This window comes from Petaurus breviceps, unplaced genomic scaffold (assembly GCF_028583685.1).
Source record: "Petaurus breviceps papuanus isolate PSGF00001 unplaced genomic scaffold, PetGlider_PUasm1.0 90752, whole genome shotgun sequence".
In the NCBI taxonomy this organism is placed as follows: Eukaryota; Metazoa; Chordata; class Mammalia; order Diprotodontia; family Petauridae; genus Petaurus; species Petaurus breviceps.
The window spans coordinates 10,161,032-10,183,552 of NW_027187336.1; the positions used below are offsets into that span (position 1 = coordinate 10,161,032).

The 22,521-nt window shown below is 37.7% G+C and overlaps 1 protein-coding gene across 11 annotated transcripts in view; it reads left to right on the top strand.

Moving 5' to 3' along the window:
* The window catches only part of MGAT5 (alpha-1,6-mannosylglycoprotein 6-beta-N-acetylglucosaminyltransferase), a 397,474-nt gene that overhangs the window by 293,397 nt on the left and 81,556 nt on the right, over window positions 1-22,521 (top strand). For all 11 annotated transcript variants that reach the window (XM_069067800.1, XM_069067805.1, XM_069067798.1 and 8 more), the window contains one exon: window positions 2,523-2,656. In XM_069067800.1, coding sequence (XP_068923901.1) covers window positions 2,523-2,656 — 134 coding nt within the window. The remainder of the gene's footprint in view (window positions 1-2,522; window positions 2,657-22,521) is intronic.

Sequence of the window (22,521 nt, forward strand, 5' to 3'; positions counted from 1 at the left end):
GACCTGAGTTCAAATTTGACCTCAGACACTTAACACAAAAACTAGCCATGTGACCTTGGGCAACTGCCCTCCAAAAAGCAAAAAAACAAAAACAAAAGAGATTGATTTGACTTAAGTTTTAAGTACATTCATGTCTAAGAATACCACTGTACCTCTCCCCCATTTCCCTCTTCCAATCCTAGGATAGGATGAAAGAGAATATATGTTTACTGACTTGATTTTAAGTATCTTTGTCCAGGCCAGTCACTAAACCTAGTTGAATATCTCTGACTATAGCTATTAAGAGAGAGAGATGGCTAAGAATAATGTCCCTTGTTCTAGACCAATCTCCACAGGTGGGTCTTCTGACACCACCTTTGTCTTCCTGCTATATGTTGGTATAGATTAGAATCATCAGCAATGGGAAAAAATGAGATGAAAAGTTCTCCATTTACCTAAGGCTGAAGGTGCTATGACAAATTTTGGCAGAATATGTCAAACAAAATGTTGTGGTGTTTTGTTTTGTTTTAGTAATGTCTAAACTTCTGTTGATACAGTACAGCAAAGATACACATTAAAAATTGCGCACACATTTTTCTTCTTGATTTTGATCAGAGGTGTTTGAACCTTACTTGTTAGGCTGTTTATTCACAGGATATTATCCTAAGACCAGAGAGGAGTTAAGATGGATGATTCAAACGAAAACTTACATGTAGAAGAGAATGTATAGGTAATTTGGTAATTCATCTTTTGTACCATGTCAAAGTTGGTTTGGTTGTAAATTACAGTAATAATACAACAAATACCTGTCATCCATCAGCTGTATTTTGAATCAAATACTTGCCAGTTTTTCTTTTCTGTTTTTTTAAAAGCATTCCAAGTAATGAAAACACTGGTGAATTCTCTTTGATTCTTTTGGGAAAATGTAAAATATGTTTAGGTATTTTTCCTGTACATCTTTCTCTCCTTGTTCTTCACATCCCCATTTGTCACCCCCTGCTAACTCCCCAAACCTGCCTGCCTGCCTGAATGTCTGTCTGTCTGTCTGTCTGTCTGTTTGTCTCTCTCTCTCTCTCTCTCTCTCACACACACACACACACACACACACACACACACACACACACACACACACCAAAAATAAAACAGTAAGCCTGTCTTCTTTTCTTCTTGCTTGAAGAATTTATTCCATAGTGTACTGTTCAGCAGGCTACAGGCATTGCAATCACCCTTGGGCACTTGTTCAAAATCTCAGAAATGAAATAACAGATTGGCCAGACTACCAAACTCCCCAGTCACAACCCTATTAGCTTCTCATTCTGTCACCCCCATTAGGCAAAAGCCTGGGAGACCAGATGATGATAACACTTTTTATTTATGTATCTATATCTTTCATCTGAGCTCTTTGCTGCATTTTGCCAGTGTTAAGTCATTCTTTATTGGGTGATTAATTTGAGAATGAGGTTCAGTTCCTTATACTTCTCTAGTCCAGTGCTCTACTCAGTGGGGCATGCTCCTGGTGTTTTTAAAAAGATTACCAAGCCTGCCTTTGTGGACGTATCTTTGCAGAAAAAGTCTATGAAATAATTTCCCCTCTCCTCTTATCCATAGACCAAAATAGTGATCATTGTGGGAATGAATGTGATTAACCCCCCAGTGTGTTATGTTAAATGAATATGCTTCATTTACCAGGAAGAATTTGATCTAAATTATTCATAGCCCAGCAAGAGAGAGGCAGTTTAGCCATAGTAGAAAGCACACTGAATTTGGAGTCCTGGCTCTGCCAAGTCCTGGCCCCAAATGTGGCTGTAAGCAAGATAGATTCCATTAGAATGCCAGTAATATAGAACCTTTGAGGGATTCTTGGGATGGACAGGTGTACAAGGGAAAGAATTTTGAGGATTTTTGTTTATACACCTGCATTTTCCCTTCATTCATACTGCGTTTGTTGATCTTTGTCTGAAGATTACAGGCTTAGGATATAAATGGTGACCTTCTTAGTGAATTATTCTTGGCCAGTCAAGTACAAAAATATAGTGGTGTTCAGAGCCCAGAGAATGAGAAGGGTGATACTGAGGAAAGTGTTTTCCCACAATTGTACAATGAACATCGGTGTCCTTAGTCCTTTTTCTCTTTGTAGGTGGTAAGCATTTAGGTGTGGTGTAATTGTCACCTAGAAAATCCTTGTTTTTGTCATTTCTGTCTGTAGACTTTGTTCTCCTGCTGAGGAAGCAATAAGAAATGTATCTTAATGATTCTGAGACTAATGCATTTCTTCTGTGTGCTTAGAGGATAAGGGGATTTGGCCTAGGTTAATACACAATAGAGAAAAACTGCCTGTTTGAAAAACCTGCTAGGGATAAATGTGAGACAGAGGAAAGGACTGGGGTGGGGGTGGGGTAAAGGAATACTCCCAAGCAAAAGAAACTCTTCATTCTTATATTATTGCATAAAATTAGGATGAATATAAACATTTAGCTATGTGTGTGTTTTCTTACATTTTACTTATAAAAGCAGAAACCATTTTTCCTTTCTTTTTCAAATAGCCCACACACCAGACAACAGCTTTCTGGGATTTGTGGTGGAACAACACCTGAATTCAAGTGATATAAAGCACATTAATGAAATCAAAAGGCAGAATCAATCCCTTGTGTATGGCAAAGTTGATAGTTTCTGGAAGGTAAGTTGGATTTTTAAAAAATATATCTTTTTTTTAAAAGATATTTGTTCTGTAATATAATTAAACTTTGTTCCAGGAAACAATTAAACTAGATTCTCAGGGCTTAATGTGATTTCCTTAGACATAAACACAAATATTAAGGAATTTGAAAACTGAGCGTTAGATTATCAAACAAAAGTAGTCCCTGCTCTTCCATTTATTCCACATGAACAAATTCTTTGTTCCTTTTTATATTTTGGAAGTAATGCTATTTTAGTTTCTTGAGATGTTTTGCTTTGAAGTGTCCCTGTCAAAAATAATGAGTAAACCAGAAATAGTGGTACATGCCCCTAATGCCAGCTACCAGGAAAGCTAAAGCTGGCAGGTCTCTCAAGCTCAGGAGTTCCGCGCTGTAGTGGGCTGTGCCAATCAGGCATCTGCATTTAGTTCATCATTCCTGTGCTGAATCTTCCAGGTTGCTTAAGGAGGAGGGGCAAACCTCAGCGCAGGTTGGAAGCAGAGCAGGTCAGAGTTCCCATGCTGACCAATAGCAGGACAGTGCCCATAAGTAGTCCCTGCATTTCTAGCTTGGGAGAAATAGGGAGACCAAATCTTAAAAAAAACAAAGTAGAATTTTAAGCTGTTGGACATCTAGTACTATTTGTAGAATAATTACCCTACCTAGGAATTATACTTTTTCTAAGAAGTCTTTGTTTCTGTCCGCTCTGGGCTTACATTCTAAAGGCCTGAAAGGTCCTTAGATTGGGTCAAGAGCTGACCTCCCTGCCCTTTAGTTCAGTTATCACCTGCTGAAGAGTTAATGGAAAGGCCTGTCACAGATAAATGCCCCTCAACTTATTTAGGTCAGTGATGAACAGATTACAAATTGGGACCTTTAGTCACAGCAGAATTTGTGACTGCATGTATTTTGCCAAGAACCCACAGCATTCTTTCTTTCTCCTCTCCTGGACTGGTATCTAATACTGAAGCACTAGACTATATTAATAGTAAAAGTAGGAGAAACACCAGATTGAATGTGATGCATTGAGAGCCAGCCAAAAAACATTTTTATGTACGAAACTCTTTCTCAATACACATAAGTAGGTGTAAGTTATAGTGAAACGTTTTATAGGACAGAATTAGTTCCTGGGTTAGATAATGTCTGCCCATATATGTATTTTTTTTTAAAGCAATTGGGGTTGTTACTTGCCCAAGGTTACATGGCCAGTTTTTTTGTGGGGGTGTTAAGTACCTGAGGCCAACTCTGGGGCCGGCGCTCACCGCACCCCCAGCTGTCCCATATATACATATACATACATATATATATATATATATATATATATATATATAAATTTTGTTGTTGTTGTTGTCATGGCATTTATCAGTCTTGTCTGATTCTTTGTGACTCCATTTGGGGTTTTCTTGGCAAAGATCCTGGAGTGGTTTGCCATTTCTTTCTCCAGTTCATTTTACAGATGAAGAAACTGAGGCAAACAGAGTTATATGCCTTGCCCAGGGTCACACAGCTAGGAAGTGTCTGAGGCTGAATTTGAACGCAGGAAGATGAATCTTCCTAACTGCAAGGCCTCGTGCTCTATCCACTGGACCACCTCACCTGGTATATAGATATACTCCATAAAATATACTTCTAGAATAATCAGTAAGATTCCTTGAACTAGGAAACGTTTTAGCTGAAACAGTACAAATGTGTTTAGAACTAAAAAGGGTGCCATGTTAATGGTTTATGTCTTTTCAGAGCAGTGTATAGAAAGAGGATACATTCTCTTCAATCCTAATATTAATGTCTTCCTGAGATGTTGATGAATGGGGGAGTATCTCAGTTAAATCAAGATGTGAATGGGAAGCTAACTTAACTAACCCAGAGTAGCTGTCTTTGTCATAAACAACCCATATTTTCCAAGTTTTCTAAAACCTAGGGCTTCGTATCATTTTGAGCCAATGTGGCAAAAAGATGCCTTTACATTTAACCTGGAACACATGAATAAATTTCAGGGAGTCCTTTACCACGGTTGGAGGAAAATTTGCATCTTTGTTTCAATATAATTGCATTCCTTTATAGTACTATTCATTTCATTTTATTTTTTTTATTTATTTCTGAAAGGGGTTACACAGACTTTATTAGATTGTTCAGAGTTGGAGAGGGGCAGGAGATGGTCCAGGACACACCCTTGCTTTAAAGGAAAAGACTTCCTTTCAGTTTGTATCTCACTCCTCTCTCATGTGAGAACCAAGTATGGGGGAGGTAGACCGATTTGAGTTATAAAAGTTTATTTTATAAGGTTTCCATGAAGTTATACTTCTTTATCCACTGATACTAAAAATCTGCCCTGTTACCAAGACATTGTTTTTTAGCTGGGACTCTGACAAGAAAGGAAATGTTTCTTCTTCCCATTCTCAACTGGGATGTGAAATGAGATCATGGGCAGGAAGAAGATATTTTTGTGGTAGACTTCAGTTCAGAAGGTAAAGTGAGAGAGCTGTAAAGTGAGAGAAAGAGTGTTAACTTGGTCACTTTTCCTATTTCTCTGTCCACTCTAAGGGATGGAAAAAAGTCTGCTCATGCTGACTTGAACTTGAAATTGTATTGCTCCTATAGGACTTGAATCCTACTTTCTGCCAGGTGACTTTGACAACCTTTTCGGTTTCACAGATGGAACACTTTGGTCTAAAATCTTTTAGGATTATTAAAGATAGTAGATAGATAGATAGATAGATAGATAGATAGATAGATAGATAGATAGATAGATAGATAGATAGATAGATAGATAGATAGATAAAAGGAAATGTCTTAAGTGCCAACCAAGATCCCTAAGGTATTATTTCCTTGGCATAAATGTTTGAGAACAATCTAAAAATCCCATGGTGTTCAAATTTACTGCATTTTTACAAGCAGTGTTTATTTCTCAAGCATGAGAAAAGGCAGACTAATACAATGTCTAACTCAGTTTGATTTGCTTCAACACCAGAAGTTTGGTATGTAATTCTAAGTTTATTACATCATTCTAGCTTTGTATGCTGGGAAAGGCCCAAACAGATGTGGCACGTTTTGAAATTTAGCATAAATATAGGACATATTCTTGAAATTTTGAGCACAACACAGTGTGTAGGAGTTTAGTTTCTTTCCCCAAATGTTCCCATCTGAAAGCATCTAGGGAACCAAGTACAAGGAACAGATGTTCCTTTTAAAATGAGTGTTACTCAGGCCACAAATTTGTGTTGTTGCCATTAACATTAGAGTGAACTACCCAGGAAGGTTGTGGAGCCTTCTCTCCTTCTCCACCTTTCTACTCCATCCCTCCCACATATATCCCCCCAAAAAAGAATTTTAGGAAAATAAATGTCAACCATTTCCCCCAAATTGTTTAGATAATCAGTTGCCTTAAGGTAGGGAATTCGACCAGATAAACTTTGGTGGTACCATTTTGATCTGAGATTCTTAGGGTTTGTGCTCATGAACTTCAGGAGAAGAGCTGTCCAGACAAGTGGGAGGTATATCCCTTCTGGAAACCAAGGAAATCATTAAATGATATTACTCCTAACCTTAACCCACCAGTATAACTCACTAAGACTGCCTTCATCCTTATGTATCTTTGTCCGTCATCAGACACCCAGATGGTGCAATGTATTCACTGGACTCAAAACTGTAAAAAGAGCTCTCCCAAAGAGAGTAGAATTTGAAGTGTATTATCACTCCATTTATCTAGAATGGGGGGTAGGGGATACAGTTTTCCACATGAGTGAATTTTCCACATAATAGAAACTTACCTCTAAGTTCCAAAATTTTATCATAGTACCATTTATTATAAATAATTTGGGGGCAGCTAGGTGGCACAGTGAATAGAGCACCAGCCCTGGAGTTAGGAGGACCTGAGTTCAAATCTGGCCTCAGACACTTAACACAAAAAACTAGCCATGTGACCTTGGGCAAGTCACTTAACCCCAACTGCCCTCCAAAAAGCAAATAAATAAATAAATAAATAATTTTGTGCTTAGTAAATATTCAATGACTCTTGATCACTTTTTGATAATATTTCTGAAATCAATCAGACTAGAATGTGTCACTGAAAAGGACCTGAGAGATAATCTAATTTTACAAATGAGGTAACTTAGACTGAGGGAAATGGTTGTCCAAGGCTACACAGCTAGTTGGTGACAATTCTGGATCTAGCCCTCATTTAGTCTCAATTCCTTCTCTAAAGCTTTTCCCCCATTTATACTGTCTTTACATTGCCTCCCAGTATATCATACACTCCCTTTGCCTTCTTAAGCAGAGCATATAAAATAGCTTCACCTTTTTTTAAAGAGACATTCATCATTTTGAATATAATCAATTACACTTTATTATAATAAACTGACACCCCCATGGTCTTATGAGGTATTACAACTATTTGCCCCTCCAATGTATGGTCTCAGACTGAAATGCCTTTTTATTTCTTATATCTTATTTTGTTTTTTATAGTTTTTCCATCTTTCATATTGCAAATTGAGAAGTGTTCCTTTGGTAGGACTTCCCTCTCCCATTTCTAGCTTGCTGTTTCTAGCTTTCTTTGAACTGAGGAAATGAATAAGCAAGAATATTATAATTATGTGAAAGTAGGACTAAATAGGCTTGATGTAAAGGCCTAAGGGAATCCTTCTAAGAGTAAAATCCTAATGTTTCAGGGTATGGACTTTTTGACTTCTATTTTGGCCTTTTGCCTTCTTAGTTCTTACTAGTGTTCCAGATGTTTTAGGAAGATGAACTTCTACATAAGTCAATTTTATTCCAGCTCTAAGATTCTATAATTCTTCAGCTTAACTTTTCCCAGGAACAGCTTGTCTGCTCAAGGAGAACTAATGTTATCTCCTTTCATGTTTCAAAAGCAGCACCCTATAGCTACTTAAGAGCAGAAACCTGCAGAAAAGATTTGTGCAAAATAATAAAAACATATTGTTTCATTCCTGCCAACACATTGCTCTTTGTTTAAAGGTTTTGATATGTCATTAGGCCCTAGCCTATAGTGAAGACAAAAGAGGTGTGAGAGAGGTTAAATAAAAGAGTGCCTCAGTTTCTTAGTGTCCCCGTTGAAAATGCTTATAACAAGCATGTGACTTCATTAGTGCCCTGCTGATACATAATTAAGGTTCTAATTTCTTGAAATCAACATTCAACTTCAGATCCCATCATCAGAGGCTAATCCTTGTCACCCTTGAAATTTATACAAGGAGTTAACATTGATTGCAACAGCAAGTGTGTGCCCTAGCATCTCTGTGACTGCTCTCAACTTGTGATTTTACCTCTTTCAGAAAGGATGAGACATGCACAGTTTTAAACCTGCATTTGGGATTTACGGTTGATTGATTTGCTTTTTGGAATAATAATGTTCCAATCTCTTCTTCTCTCCTGCAGTAAGAATTGATACTGCTGCAATAAAGTTGTTGTTTGAGGACCAACAAAGAAGATCAGTGATGTCATGGGGTGATACCTTGACTTGTGTGTGAATTGAATTTAAGAGAGGCAGAGTTGCATAAGGTCATCAGTCTAAAATCTAATGGTCAGAGGCATTCCATAGCTTAAGTGTGGGTTAAATTTAATGCGGAGGTTTTGTTCATAATCCCTGAAGGGAACAGGAGCAAGCCTCCTTTGTAACAACCTTCTATGATTTCACCAGGATTCCTAATCTAGTTTGATGGAAAGGCAGGGAAGCACAGAGTCATGGACATGCGTGAATCACATCAGTTTTTATAATCTAGTTACTCACCAGCTCAACCAATCTGAGTAAGGAAATGTAATTTTTAAAGGGCTAAAGGACATTTTCATGCTCGGTTTGTGGGTACCTTCTGTTTGTCCATACATCAGTTTGAGGAAGATCTTCAGTACCTTGATCCACACTTGTGGAAGTTCCATCAAAGAAGCTAAGAAGCAGAACTTTCATGGATAGAGGATCTTTGTTTGGTTGGTCAATCGATGACGCAGCAAGCATTTATTAAACACTTGCACTGGAAATACAAAGACAAGCAAAAAAGAAAGACAATCCCTGCCCTCAAGGATCTGAGACTCTACTGGAGGAAGACAAGACATTAAAAAAAAAAAAACTGAAGAAGAAGGGCAAGGAGAAGGCACCCAGCGAGGGGGGGGGTGATAGAGAAACCCTGAGGAGTGCAACCTGGTGGCAAATGAAGAGATTGCTAGTCTGAATGTCTTCCTTAATTGGAGCTGGAAGGAGAAGGAACCATCCCATATGAGGAACCCAAGGGCAGAAGATGCTGCTGGGGTATGATTTCCTGGCCTGAAGTGATCGTTCAAAATGAAGTTGTTTGGGCACAATAGAAAAATATGGCATCTGGCAAGTGCAGTCTAGTTTGGAAAGCTAAAGGTCCACATTTTGGTCCTGTTGATGGTAGATAAAGCTGACCCCAAACAACAGGACAGTTGAAGAGTTCAGCTTTTATAAATTTTATCTTCCCTTTTGTGCCTGTCCTCATCTCTACTTCAGGGATCTAGGGCTCACCCCCATGTCAACCTGTTCTCCATGTGAAGCATAACATTCTTGTCTTTTCAGTCTTATCACTAATTTTCCTTTCCTACGGGACTGTCCATTTTTTTTAGTTTCTAAGGTAATAGCTAGTAATCTAATTAACTCAGAGTGCATTTTTATGATTCCTTTTCTCAGAAATATTTGCATTATTGGTAGGGAATTCATAGAAATGTAAAAAAAGAAAAAGAAACATAAAAACCATCTTTATTCCTGAGATGCTCAGGCATGGTGTGCCACACAGGTGGGACAGACATTTAGGGTCTGGGAGACCATTTGGTATCCCTTGAATCATACTACTGCTTCATCATCTTATAATGCCAACTCTAGTTATAAATTCAAAGGCCCCAGACATCTTCCCCTAAGCATATGAATCCCCAAAACAATCTAAGACAACTGCTTACCTCTCCTGGAGTAAACTTGATCTCTGAATTAATTTTAGTTGATGTCCATCTTTCAAAATAATAGACTCAGAGATTGGATATTATCCCTGTCCTTTCTTCTCTTACCAGATGCCCACATAGATAGAAAATATATTGAACAACACATACAACAGGGGGGGAAAACACCAACATATACAAAAATATTTATAATAGTTCTTGTGGTAGTCAAAAAGAACTTGAAACTAATGGAATGACCATCAATTGGGGAATGGATGAACAAATTATGTCATTTGAATGTAATACAAAAGTTCTTATTCATTCATTCATTCATTTATGGCTATGGACACCTTTGGCATTCTGGTGAAGACTATAGACCCTTTATAAAAATGTTCTTTAAATGCATAAAATAAAAATACAAAGGATTACAAAAGATACCAATTATATTGAAATGCACTTATCAGAATATTAAAAAATATATAATACAATATCATGTGGAATGATGAAAGATTAGGTTTCAGAGAAATCTGTGAATATTTATATGAACCAAAAAAGAGTGAAGTGAGCAGAACCAGGAGAATAATTTATATAATAACAAAAACATTGTAAAGACAAACAATTTTGAAAGTTTTAACTCTATTTGACCCAGTAGCCAACCCTGACTCGAGAGAGCTAATGAACTCATGTTACCCTTCTCCTGAGACAGAGGTGGTGTACTTGTAATACAAAGTGGAATCATGGACTCATTTTGGACATGGCCAATGGGGGAATTTGATTTTGCATGACCATGCATATTTATTAGAAGGGTTTTGTCTCTTTTTTCCTATGAAGGAGGAAAGGCAGAAGCAAGAAAAAATGGGGTTTTGTTCATTGAAAATTAAATTAAAAAAATAATCTGGAAAGCAACAAGACAACACCAGCCCTAACCAAAATTGTAAGGTAGACAATGGTTTTCTTTGCCCCCTTTCTCTTTTTTACAATACCTTCTTATCATCTGTATACTTTTTGCATTTCCTCTCATTCTTAGACATATTCTGGCACCCTACCCAGACATGCCTTTCTTCTTCAACATTATCCTCTCCTTTCCTTAGAGCTCAGGTAATGGCAGGGTGGGCCAGTTTTGAGATACCTAATGGACTGAGTAAGCATAGGTGCAAGCCTCAGTCACAAGCAATAGGAAAAAATTAAAGTAGATAAATAGAATATGTTAGGTAGGTCCAAGAAGATGCAATAGATGGGTGGTACATGGTATTAAAAAAAGCTTGATAGGGCATCTAGGTTGTAAAGTGAATAGAACACCAGCCCTGAAGTCAGGAGGACCTGAGTTCAAATCTGGTCTCAGACACTTGACACTTAATTAGCTGGGCAACCTTGGGCAAGTCACTTAACTCCAATTGCCTTGCATTCCCCCTCCAAAAAAAAAAAAGCTTGATAGCAAGCAGTAGGAACCTAATCATGGGAAATATAGTTATCCCCTTCCACATCACAGGGGGTAAGGATGTAGCACCCCTGCAATCTGGAAAATCCATGTAAATTTTTTTGGCTCTCCGTTCATACCAGGGAAAAAGTCTGAATTATTATGGAATTAAAAGATTAAATATTTTGATATTATATTATATATGATATGATATGATTACATTACTAATATATATTATGCATTTTTCAGTTTCTAAACTCTTTCTGTGTCATCTTCTGCCCTTTCCATGCCATCTTCTGCTTCCGCAAAATTCACCAAAAATTCTCATTTAATTTCTTATGCCAACCCATGATATATCAAAACCATGATGGGGAAAGTCATGATGTGGAAGGTTTATCTGTAGAACTTAAAGGCAAGACACTACTTCCTGGGAAGATTAATGGACACCAAAACAAAATCCCAGTCTTGGAGAATACTTGATACTAGCAGCAAAATAATGCAGACATTCAAGCACGAGGCAGGAGGAGAGGGAACCAAGTTACTGGAAAAGTGGTACAAAGTGTTAGGTTGTTCCTAAGAACCTAGGCAAATTGCCAGTTACAAAATCTTTAATACATGGTTTGAATGGGACTAGTAATGAGGTTGACTTAATGCTAAGCTGCTGAGCCTATGAATTCAAGCAATGGCAATGGCACCTTGCTGTGGTGGTTACTGATTGGTCCCAAAGCTTTAGGTGAGCATGAGCTAACAAGTGTTAGTAAAGTTACTCCTATTTGGGGGACTTTGGAGAAGGATTAGTTCACTAAGTCAATAAGCAGAGGACCATTCTCACAGAATGAGAATCTCAGTTTGCTTTTGGGAAGAAACTGGTCTACTGCTAGTAATTCACCCTGAGATAAGAATTACCCATCATCACTTTCTTAATGCATCACCCTTCTCAGGGGTCTTTGCATTTCATAGGAGCAAATTTATTTACCCTAAAACAAATCTCTAATATTGTAATTTAATCATGTGGGATGGGTCAGTAGGGTTATTTTTTTTTTTTAGGGAGAAGGGAGTTTTTTTCCTGTTGCCATTCAAATAACACCTACCCTACTACATGCAACACTGTCCCAGTCAGACCATACAAAAACCAAGTTCAATTGCTACAACTGTGAGAAGGAAGAATACCTAAGTGTTGAGGGCAAGTTCTTCTTCTGGTGTAAATACCAGGGGCCCAAAGGAGTCTCTTGGGGGCGGGGGGAGGTTCAGCAGAAAAAAGGAATGTGTTCACAAAGCCAGTCACTTGTTGGAAGAGAGTGTGAGGCCCAGCCAGCCAGTGTACATGCTGAGGGTGGAGTGATGCTGGTAGGTTCCAAATGGCTGCCTGCTCGTGCAGTTCTAATAGTGCTGGGATGAGTTCATTTGTAGCTCTTAGTAAACACAGCTGTTGTGGTTGTAATTTGTCTCCAGACTCTTTACTATGACTCCAAACCTAACAGTTTGGCAACAGAGATGAGAACGGTGGTGGTTAGGGGTGGGAAAAGAAGTTTTCTGAGAGGAAGAGAAGAACAGCAGCTGTCAGTGAAAGAAGGCCTTAGAGAACAATGAAGTGATGGGGAGAAGTTTTTTTTTTAAAAAAAGGAGAAAGGAAGAAGGAAAGAAGAGAAGAAAAGAGAAAGAGAGAGGAGGGCTTAGTGGCACAGTGGAGAGAGCATCAGCCCTGCAGAGAGGAGGACCTGATTTCAAATTTGGTCACAGACACTAGACACTTACTATTTGTGTGACCCTGGGCAAGTCACTTAACCCTGATTGCCAAGAAAGGAAGACAGTACTGGAGGAGGCATAAACTGGCACATTAGTTTTGAGATAGTTGACCAAAGAGGTCTAAGGTGCTGAAATACCCTGTGGTACTGGAAGAAGCCAGAGAAGTGATGTCTGATACTATCTGGAAGATACTCAGAGATCACTCACTTTGGGAATGGGAGAAGAGATGTTAAGACAATTTTAAAAGTTGGAGACAGTGTTAAATTTCTCTGAATTTGTAGCTTTTGAGAAGCTTGTCTTCCGAATGAGATTAGACACTGAGAAGAACAGCTGAGATATCAGTTTGTTTATGAGATTTCTTTTTCCTAAAGCGAACTGAGTAGAAAATTATTAGAAGTGCAGCCTATGGGGAAAATTTGTTTTGGACAAGAGTGCTGGGCACAGTCTGAGTTATTCTGAAAGCACTGTCCACAGCATGAAAAGACTTAATGGCTCTCAATGACTCCAGGCAACAAATGGGCTCTTGAGGGGTGTTCTTGGTATCAAAATCTCATGTTTGTGGTGGAAGCTGTGTGTGCCCTCTGCGTATTCCCACACTAATTCCTGTAAATGACTACAGCATTGCTAGAAATATCTTCTGTCTCATGCTAGCAGAGGCTGTGGAAGTACTGAGGAAAAAGGGCTAGCATAGTTCAAAAGGGAGAAAAGGGGCATCTATCTCCCCATTCCAAGTTCAAAGAAGGCTTGTTTCATGCAGAAGAAAGGACATAATTCTGCTACATTTTTATGTAGGAAAAATGACATCCAAACTAAAGAGCTGCTGTTTGATAATGGGAAAATACTATACTGCTTTTGTCCTTACAAGATTGCAAGGTGGAATTCACACATATTCACATCTACTCTAGCTTAAGAATTAAGCCCCTCTGTCTTGTTTAGTCGCTTCAGTCACGTCCAACTCTTCATGCCCCCATTTTGGGGGTTTTCTTGGTAAAGATACTGGAGTGGTTTGCCATTTCTTTCTCCAGATCATTTTACAGAAGAGGAACTAAGGCAAACAGGGTAAAGTGACTTGCCCAGGATCTCACAGCTAGCAAGTGTCTGAGACCAGATTTTATTTCAGGAAAATGAGTCTTACTGATTCTGAGCCTATTGGGTCACCTAGATGCCCTTGAGTTAAGCTACTACTAATGAAATAATAGTAGCAGAAGTAGTGGGAAAGGAGAACTCTAGATGATTTGTGGCCTCTCTTAAAGATAAGCAGGATCAGTAAAAACCAGTCATGGGATTGGAAACTGTAAATCTGGGGGCTTTGTTTTTGTAATTTCATTAATGTCAGGTAATCTGGATGACAAATTCTCTCTACCAAAGCAGATAAAGTCTTAAGCAATTGCCTGGGAGTATTGAGAGGTGGGGTTGGAATCCAAAACCTCCTGATCTAGAAACCAGCTCTTTTTCCACTCCACTGAGCTGCCTCTCATAAATCTGTCCATAGATCACATAAATCAAGTGGGTAACTAGGTGGCACAGTGGACTGAGCACTAGACCTGGAGTCAGGAAGACCTAAGTTCTAAAACACTAGTGATGTGACCCTGGGCAAGTTACTTTGCCTCAGTTGCCTCACCTATAAAATGGATAATAATAGTACATACCTCATAGAGTTGTTTGTGAGAATCGAATGAGAGAATTTGTGTGAAATACTGAGCACATTGCCCGGCACTTAGTAGGCATTATACAAATGCTTATTCCCTTTTCCCTCTCCCTTCATTAATGGGAGCAAAATAAGCAAAAAACGGGGAGATGGACTCTTGAACAGTATTTTCCCCAGAAGATATATACTGTACACCAAAAACACACGTATAGATAGATGTTCATACATAGATGTAGATATATAATGGTTATACAAATGTTTACACATATATAGTTCAAAGACATACACCTAACACTCCTTTTCCTTCAGGTGCTGGGGATGGGAAAGGGCCACTGGAAGGGATGTAATCCATACACAAGTAAATATCAATATGTACAAAGCATTTCTTTTCAGTGCTTAGCATAGTGCCTCGCACATTTGGTTTCTTCCCGTGACTAAATAACAACTAAAACATTTGAGGATTAAATGAATAATGTTTTCCAGAAGTCTGGAAAGCACAGCCCTTCCTCTTGTTGGACCTGATTTGTCAGTGGGCAGCCATCTTGACACAGGAGCCACAAGACGACTTCCTTACTATGGGGAACTCCTAGTGAAGAAACACCAGCTACAAAATCAGATCTGGACCTTTTCTGAGACTTCCTGGAGAGAATTCCCTAAGGGAATTGAAAATTTAAGTATCTTGCCTAAGATCATGCAACCAAAAACAGGATTTGAGCCCAGGTCTCCCCAGCTCAGAAACTGTCAACCCATCATGTCAAGCTGACTGTTGATTTCAACAAAGTGTGCACTTAACATATTTTGTTGAATTTATTTTCATAAACTCTGGAATGTACCACCCTGAAAACAGAATTAATCTATGTTTGGGGGCAATAATAAGTTGGCCTTTCTCTGTGACTGTCCTGGTCTCACTCTGAAGGAGCCCAAGGCTTGAGGAAAGTTCAGTGCTCCTATAGAGTCTGTCATCTTAAACTTGGCTATCTCTCATATTTCTCTGGTTTCTGAGATTCTTTCCAGTTGTACATCATTCTTTCCTACCTGCAAAAGGAAAAGGGCCTTCCTTATCCCTAGAGGAGATTAACTCCACAGCCTGCTACTCCAGAGTTACAAACCAAAGCACAAATGTCTACTGATGATGGGCAGAAATTCCAAAGAAAATAGGTCTGATTCTGTATTGAATCCTACAATATCTTTTATCACTATGGTGAAACCCTTTTATCAACAAAGGAGGAACCTAGATGAGAAGTGACCCAACTCTATTGCCCCCAAACTTAAATAAAATAAAACTCTGCCTAGAGGCTAAATAGCTTTGACCTTGTCATTAGCCAAAGTCAAATAATTTGCTAAGGCTCTAAATTACATATGATTCTGTCCTAGATGTTGTTCAAAGTTAACTGTACAAACATCTGTATTCAGGTAGTTTATAATCAAAGACAGATACAAGTAACATATCCAAACATGTGAACACTAAATAAACAAAATAAAACTGGAAAATAATACAAAAACACAGACAGGAGATGATTTTATTGCATATACATCAGACCTGTGTATTTTGGGTACATTGGAAAGATGGCAAAACACCAGCTGTGACTCTCAGGTAATGAGATGCATAGTCACTTGTGGCTTATCTCCTTGCTTTACTCTCTGTCACACCTCATAGATCCACAAATGAAGTGGAGAGCTGGGAGGGTGACCACTGGAATGAGCATAGCAGGACAAGGGAAAACCTGGGGGAAGGGTGAACAGGGGAGTATCAGGCCAGCCTCATTCATCCTTGAGAAAAAGCTTATGTTGTAGCCTTCTGTGGCAGACAGGTGAGTGACGGACATTAGTCTTCACTCTGCTGAGATTTAACTAGGCTTCCCCTTAGTGCCACCTGATCTGAATTAACACAAGCATATAGACTTCTCTTCTTATGCCCCTTGAACTCCATTGGGTTCCTATTGCCTCCAAGCTCAAAAAAAAAAGAAAAGAAAAGAAAAAGGTGCTGCTCTGTTTGGTTTTCTTGTCCTTTGTAACTAACCGGCCTCCTTCTTTTCTAGTCTTCCTACACATTACACCGCAACTCATAGTCTTTGATGCAGTGACACTGACCTCCCAGTTCAATGAACAAGACACTCCATCTCTCAGCTCTGGGCATTTTCTCTGACTGTCCCCAACATTTAGAATGCTTTCTCTAGTTTCTAACTACTGACCTTTCTGGCTTCTTTTAAGTCCCATCTAAAAATCCCAACTTCCACATGGAGCTTTCCTCTTAATTCCAATGCCTTCCCTCTCTTAATTATTTCCTATTTATCTTGTATGTAGCTTGCATTTTATATATTTGTTTTCATGTTGTCCCACCCATTGGATTTTTGAGCTCCTTGAGAGCAGGGACTGTCTTTTGCCTCTTTTTGTATCCCTAGCTCTTAGTACAGTTCCTGGTACACAGTAAGCATTTAATAAATATTTATATTTTGATTGATTGTCCTTTGGTAAGGCAGTAAACAGTGTTTTAGTTCTATCCATTTTAGTGACTAGGAGGGTTGCACCTGGTTCAAAATGTTTTGCAAACTAGAACTTTCAATACTTTAGTTTTGAAAGTAAAAATCCCAAATTCCCCAAAGAGCTTGTCCTCAAATAGAGATGTGTGTTTTTTTCTTTGTTATTTGTTTTTAGTGATAATATTATCATGAAATGAATTGGAAATGGGATAATTGAAACCACTGGCAGTTTGGAAAACAGCTCAAAAATGTGAAGCAGCAACATGGTAGCTTCATCGGGGAATATCCTTGTCATTTAAAGAAAATATTCTTTTTCTATGAATTGTTTTGCCACATTTTTAATAGATTGGATGGGTCTTGTTGGGAGAGGGGGAAAAACATGTTTTCAGATTTTACATAGCAGTCACCCCCATTAAATTGACATTAACTGCATTTTATTTGTTCTTCAGCATCAAGTATGGATGAGTATGCTATTTTTGTTTTGTTTATGCATTTTTTGAGAATAATAATAGTTGGAACTTTTCCATTTACAATGCACTTTCCTCACCATGACCCTATGAGTAGGAAGTACAAGTGCTATGATCCCCATTTTATAGATGAGGAAACTGAGGCTCAAAGAGTTTGTGATTTTCCAAAGGCCATATGACTAGTAAGCAGCAAAGCATAGGGTTATGTTAACTCATTTTTTCCTGTTAAGGTAACATAATTTGTGAAATGTTCTGATTTTTTTTTATATTTCTCCCCATGCTCACTCTTTCTTTTCTCTCACTCTTTTCTCTTCTCTTTCCTCTCCTCCTCTACCTGCCCTTCTTTCTCCTTATTTTTTCTCCTATTTTCTTATTTTATTAGGATCTCATATTAGTGAAACAGTTTTGTTGGTAACCAGTTTAGTCTGTTGTTTTGTTTTGTTTTCAGGTTAAAAAAGGTAAATTCTCAAGCATAGTATCTGAGTATTTTATATTGTTTTAATGACTGCTTGTATCACTTGACTCCAGGGTCAAGTATTTTAGTTTTGTTGCTTCAGACCTAAAATTAAAAGAAAGTTGTTTTATCCAGCAGGGATGATGCTTTAGGAATACTCACAAAGGGATTAGTGTAAGCAATGTCTCATTCTCAGGAGGAAGATGTAACTGTAATTTTCTAGGACTTCACTTTGCCAGTTGCATGAGAACTTGAGAGCATTTCATTTTCCACTGGGCTCATCTTGAGATAAAGGCAGTCTTCTGGTACCTGAAAACAGAGAGAAAGATGTATTAGGGAAGCTGTTTTTGCTAATGTCAGTAGAAATTCTCCAACTGAACATCTGGATGGAGTTGGGCCAAGGAGATATGTGTTTTAAACACCTCCCAGTGAAAAAATAATCTGGTCATTTTCGTGCCAGCAAATACCTAAGTGAAAGTCCAGGAACTGATTTGTATTCCATCTGTCATGCTTCCCTTCACTGGTCTCATTTTAACCTTCTCTTGGAACAATAAAGGGGGAGGAGAAGAGTGTACTTTAGATTTACAGTTTAGAGCTGGAAAGGACTTTGACGTCATCTAGTTTAGTCCTCCTCAGGTAAGGTCCTTACTGCTCAAAATATGGAAGAGCTGCCTGCCCAAGATCATGCTTGATAGTTCATGGCAGACCCAAGACTAGAAACCCAAGTCTCCTGACTCCCGGTAAAGTGCTCTTTATGCTATATAGAATAGACATAATTGCCACATACCATAGTTTTTCTATTGTTCTCTAAAGTTCAAAAGAAATTCTGCCAAATTAGGATCTACTTATTTTGGTGCAGTTACTGGAGAGTGCACTGGGTTTGCAGTTAGAAGCCTTGAGTTCAAATCCTGCCCTCTCATACCACCTCTGTGACCCAGAGCAAGTTAATTAATCTTACATTCTATGAGGGAAAATGACATGTACACATATAGGTCTATATAAAATATATGCAAAATTTAAAATAAAAGATAAGCTAATGAGCAGAGGAGGTGCTATGACAGGTGTCAGCAGCATTTAAGCATCTGTAATTTTTAAGAATTGTGTTATTCATTGACCCTAATGTTAATGGATGATAGTGTATGGGGTTGGCTGGCAATCACTCTGCCTTCCTAAGCAATGGTTATTCTTTTCAGTGCATTCCTGTTAAGGTAACATAATTTGTGAAATGTTCTGATCTTTTGATATTTTCCTCCATGCTCACACTTTTTCTTTTCTCTCATTCTTGTCTCCTCTCTTTCCTCTCCTCCTCTACCTGTTCTTCTTTCTCCTTATTTTTTCCCTATTTTCTTATTTTATTGGGATCTTATATTAGACTGTTGTTATAAGGGATAAGCAATGACTAGTGAAACTAGTTTTGTTGGTAAACTTAATACATTTTACCTCCTAAAGACAACTGGATATGTCTGTCCAACTTGGAGCTGAAACATTCTATAGATCTGTCTCCCTTTAGATGTGAGTTCTTTGAGAGCAGGGCTGGTCTTAGTTTGCTTTCAGCACAGTGCTCTGCACATAGTGAGAACTTTATAAATGCTTTGTTCATTCAATGCCATCAGACAATGGCAAGCACTGTGGATAGGGATATGAGGAGATGTGAGGAGTTGAACACTTTAGCATTTCCATGTTGTTTCTTTGAATTTTTTTTCTCCAAGACTAGATCAGAGCAGCAGCATGATTGGTGATGTTCATGAGTGTCCAGGTGAATGCTCAAAAAAATATTTTCTTTCAAAAACATTAAAATAATTTTCAGACATTTTAGGCTATAATGTTGCACATGATTCTAGCTCCAGTTAAGCTGCCTTGTAATATCTTTTTTTCTCTCTCTCATATGTAGAATATCTCCTTTCAAAGTTCTTTTAAATTCTGATGACCTCTGCAGAAGATGGTATTGAAATATGTGTTGTCCTTTGGTGCTTTTTATGTCATCCACAGACTTTTGTCTTTAAGAATTTCAAAGTTTATTTTAATTTATTTTCCCATGGATTTCTAAAGACCTTTGTACTATGTACATAAAACAACAAACTGGAGCTTTTAAGAATTTACTTGAACTTGGAGATTTCTTTTTAACATTATTAGACTTCAGGTCCTAATTAATATTTAAAAGCTATTGACTAGTTTCTGCTATAGACTGAATGTGGTTTCTTCACTTTGATTGGACCCTAGTGTATATTAATATAATGAGAAAACATCAGAGGAAAAAACCAGGGGAAGGATTTTTCCAATACTAAAAGGAATATGAAGTTGCAAAATAGGTCTTAGCCTATACAGGCTTTTTAGTTACTTCAAAGTACTATGCTTTGCCCACCAGGTGTTTGGTGATGCTTGATTACATTAGCGTCAGCCCAATAATTTCATTTACTTGAATAACTGTAATTCCATATACTTGCCAGTATTTTAAATAGTTTTATGAAGTTTATAATACTACTTTAAATACCACTTTCATAATTTTTTCATAATTTGAGAAACAGCATGACATAGTGAATAGCAAACCTACCTTAAAACCTGAAACATCTGGATTAACATACCACCTCTTGATACATACAGGCTCTGTGATCAAGGGCATGTCACCTAACCTTTCGGTTCTCTATTCAACTCTATAAAGCCATAAATTTCAAAGAAGGCATCAACCTGTATTGGTAGAGAGAGTTTATTTATCTGGGAGTTTGTTCTGAACTATTCCTTATTTATTTAGAGTGCTCAGAACTCCTCTTTCTAGGTGAAAGGTAATAATAATAGTAAATAGTTTAAATATATAGTGTTTACTACGTGTAAGACACTGTGCTAAGCACTTTATAATTATTATTTCATTTGATTCTCATAACAACATTGGAAAGTAGGTACTGTTATTATCCTCATTTTACAAATGAAGAAACTGAGTCAAACAGAAGTTAAGTGACTTGCCCAAGGTCACACTGCCTGAGTATGGATTTGAACTTGGGCTTTCCTGATTCCAAGTTCAACACCCTACATATGCTCTGTGTCACCTAGCATAGAACTGATCTTCTTTTTGTTTGTTTTAGTGGTGGTGTTTTTTAAAAAGCTTTCATTGTTTTGTTGGGGGGGAAGTTGGAGGGGGTTTAGGAAATAGGTTTTTTTTTCAAATTATATGTAAAAATAGCATTTAATATTCATTTTTATAAGATTTTTGAGTTCCAAATTTTTCTCCCTTTTTCCTTTCCATTCCCCTTCTCTAAGATAGCAAGCAATCTGATATAGGTTATACATGTGCCATCATGTTCAGCATATTTCCACATTAGTCAAGTTGTGAAAGAAGCAGAATAAAAAAGGAAAAGCCAAGAAAAAGAAAAACCAAAAAAAAGTGAAAATAGTATGCTTCAATCTATATTTAGACTCTATAGATCTTTCGTTGGATATGGATAGTATTTTCCAAAATGAGTCTTTTGGAATTATCTTAGATCATTGTATTGCTAAGAAAAGTTAAATAAATCGTATTTGATCATCACACAATGTTACTCTTACTGTGTACAATGTTCTTCTGGTTCTGCTGATTTCATTAAGCATCAGTTCATGTAAGTATTTCCAGGTTTTTCTGAAAACTGCCTGCTCGTTATTTCTTATAGCATAATAGTCTTCCATAACATTCATATACCACAGCTTGTTCAGCCATTCCCCAGTTATGGACATTCCCTCAATTTCAAATTCTTTGCCACTAGGGCACCTAGGTGATGCAGTGAATAGAGCATCAGCCCTGAAGTCAGTAGGACCTGAGTTCATATCTGACCTCAGACACTTGACACTTACTAGGTGTGTGACCTTGGGCAAGTCACTTAACTCCAACTGCCTTGTCTTCCCCCCTCCAAAAAAAAATATACTTATTCTTTGCCACCACAAAAAGAACTGCTATAAATATTTTTGTGCATATAGACCCTTTTCCCTTTTTTTATGATCCTTTTTGGATACAGACTTAGTAGTGGTATTGCTGGATCAAAGGGTATGTAAAGTTTGTTTGCCCTTTGAGCATAGTTTCAAATTGATCTCCAGAATGGTTGGATCATTTCACAACACCACTAACAATGCATTAATGTCTCAATTTTACCACATCTCCAACATTTTTCATTTTCCTTTTCTGTCATATTAGCCTATCTGATAGGTGTGAGGTAGTGCCTTGGAATTGTTTTAATTTGCATTTTTCTAATCAGTAGTGATTTAGAGCATTTTTAAAAATATGACTATAAATAGCTTTAATTTCTTCATGAATAATTGCCTATTCATATCCTTTGACTATTTATCAATTGGGGAATGAGTGGTATTCTTATAAATTTGACTCTGTTCTCTATATATTTGAGAAATGAGGCCTTTATCAAAAATACTTGATGTAAAAATTGTTTCCCAATTTTCTGCTTTCCTTCTAATCTTGGTTGCATTGGTTTTGTTTATGCAAAACCTTTTTGATTTAATGTAATGAAAATTATCCATTTTGTGTTATAATGTTCTCTGTCTCTTATTTGATGATAAATTCTTCCCTTCTGTAATGGGAATGTAAATTTGTAAGATCTTCCCTGCCCCTAGGCTAAAGTACACCTGGAGCCTGGAGTGGGAGGCTTGTTTTTCAGTAGATACTTCTTAATTGGCCAGTGAGTCAATAAGGTTGTTATATTCTCTGAGCCCGGAGAAGGCTATATAAGCCCTGATGTGTAGCTTTGTTTGGGGGCTCACTTTGAGAAGTGTTCTGTGATTTGA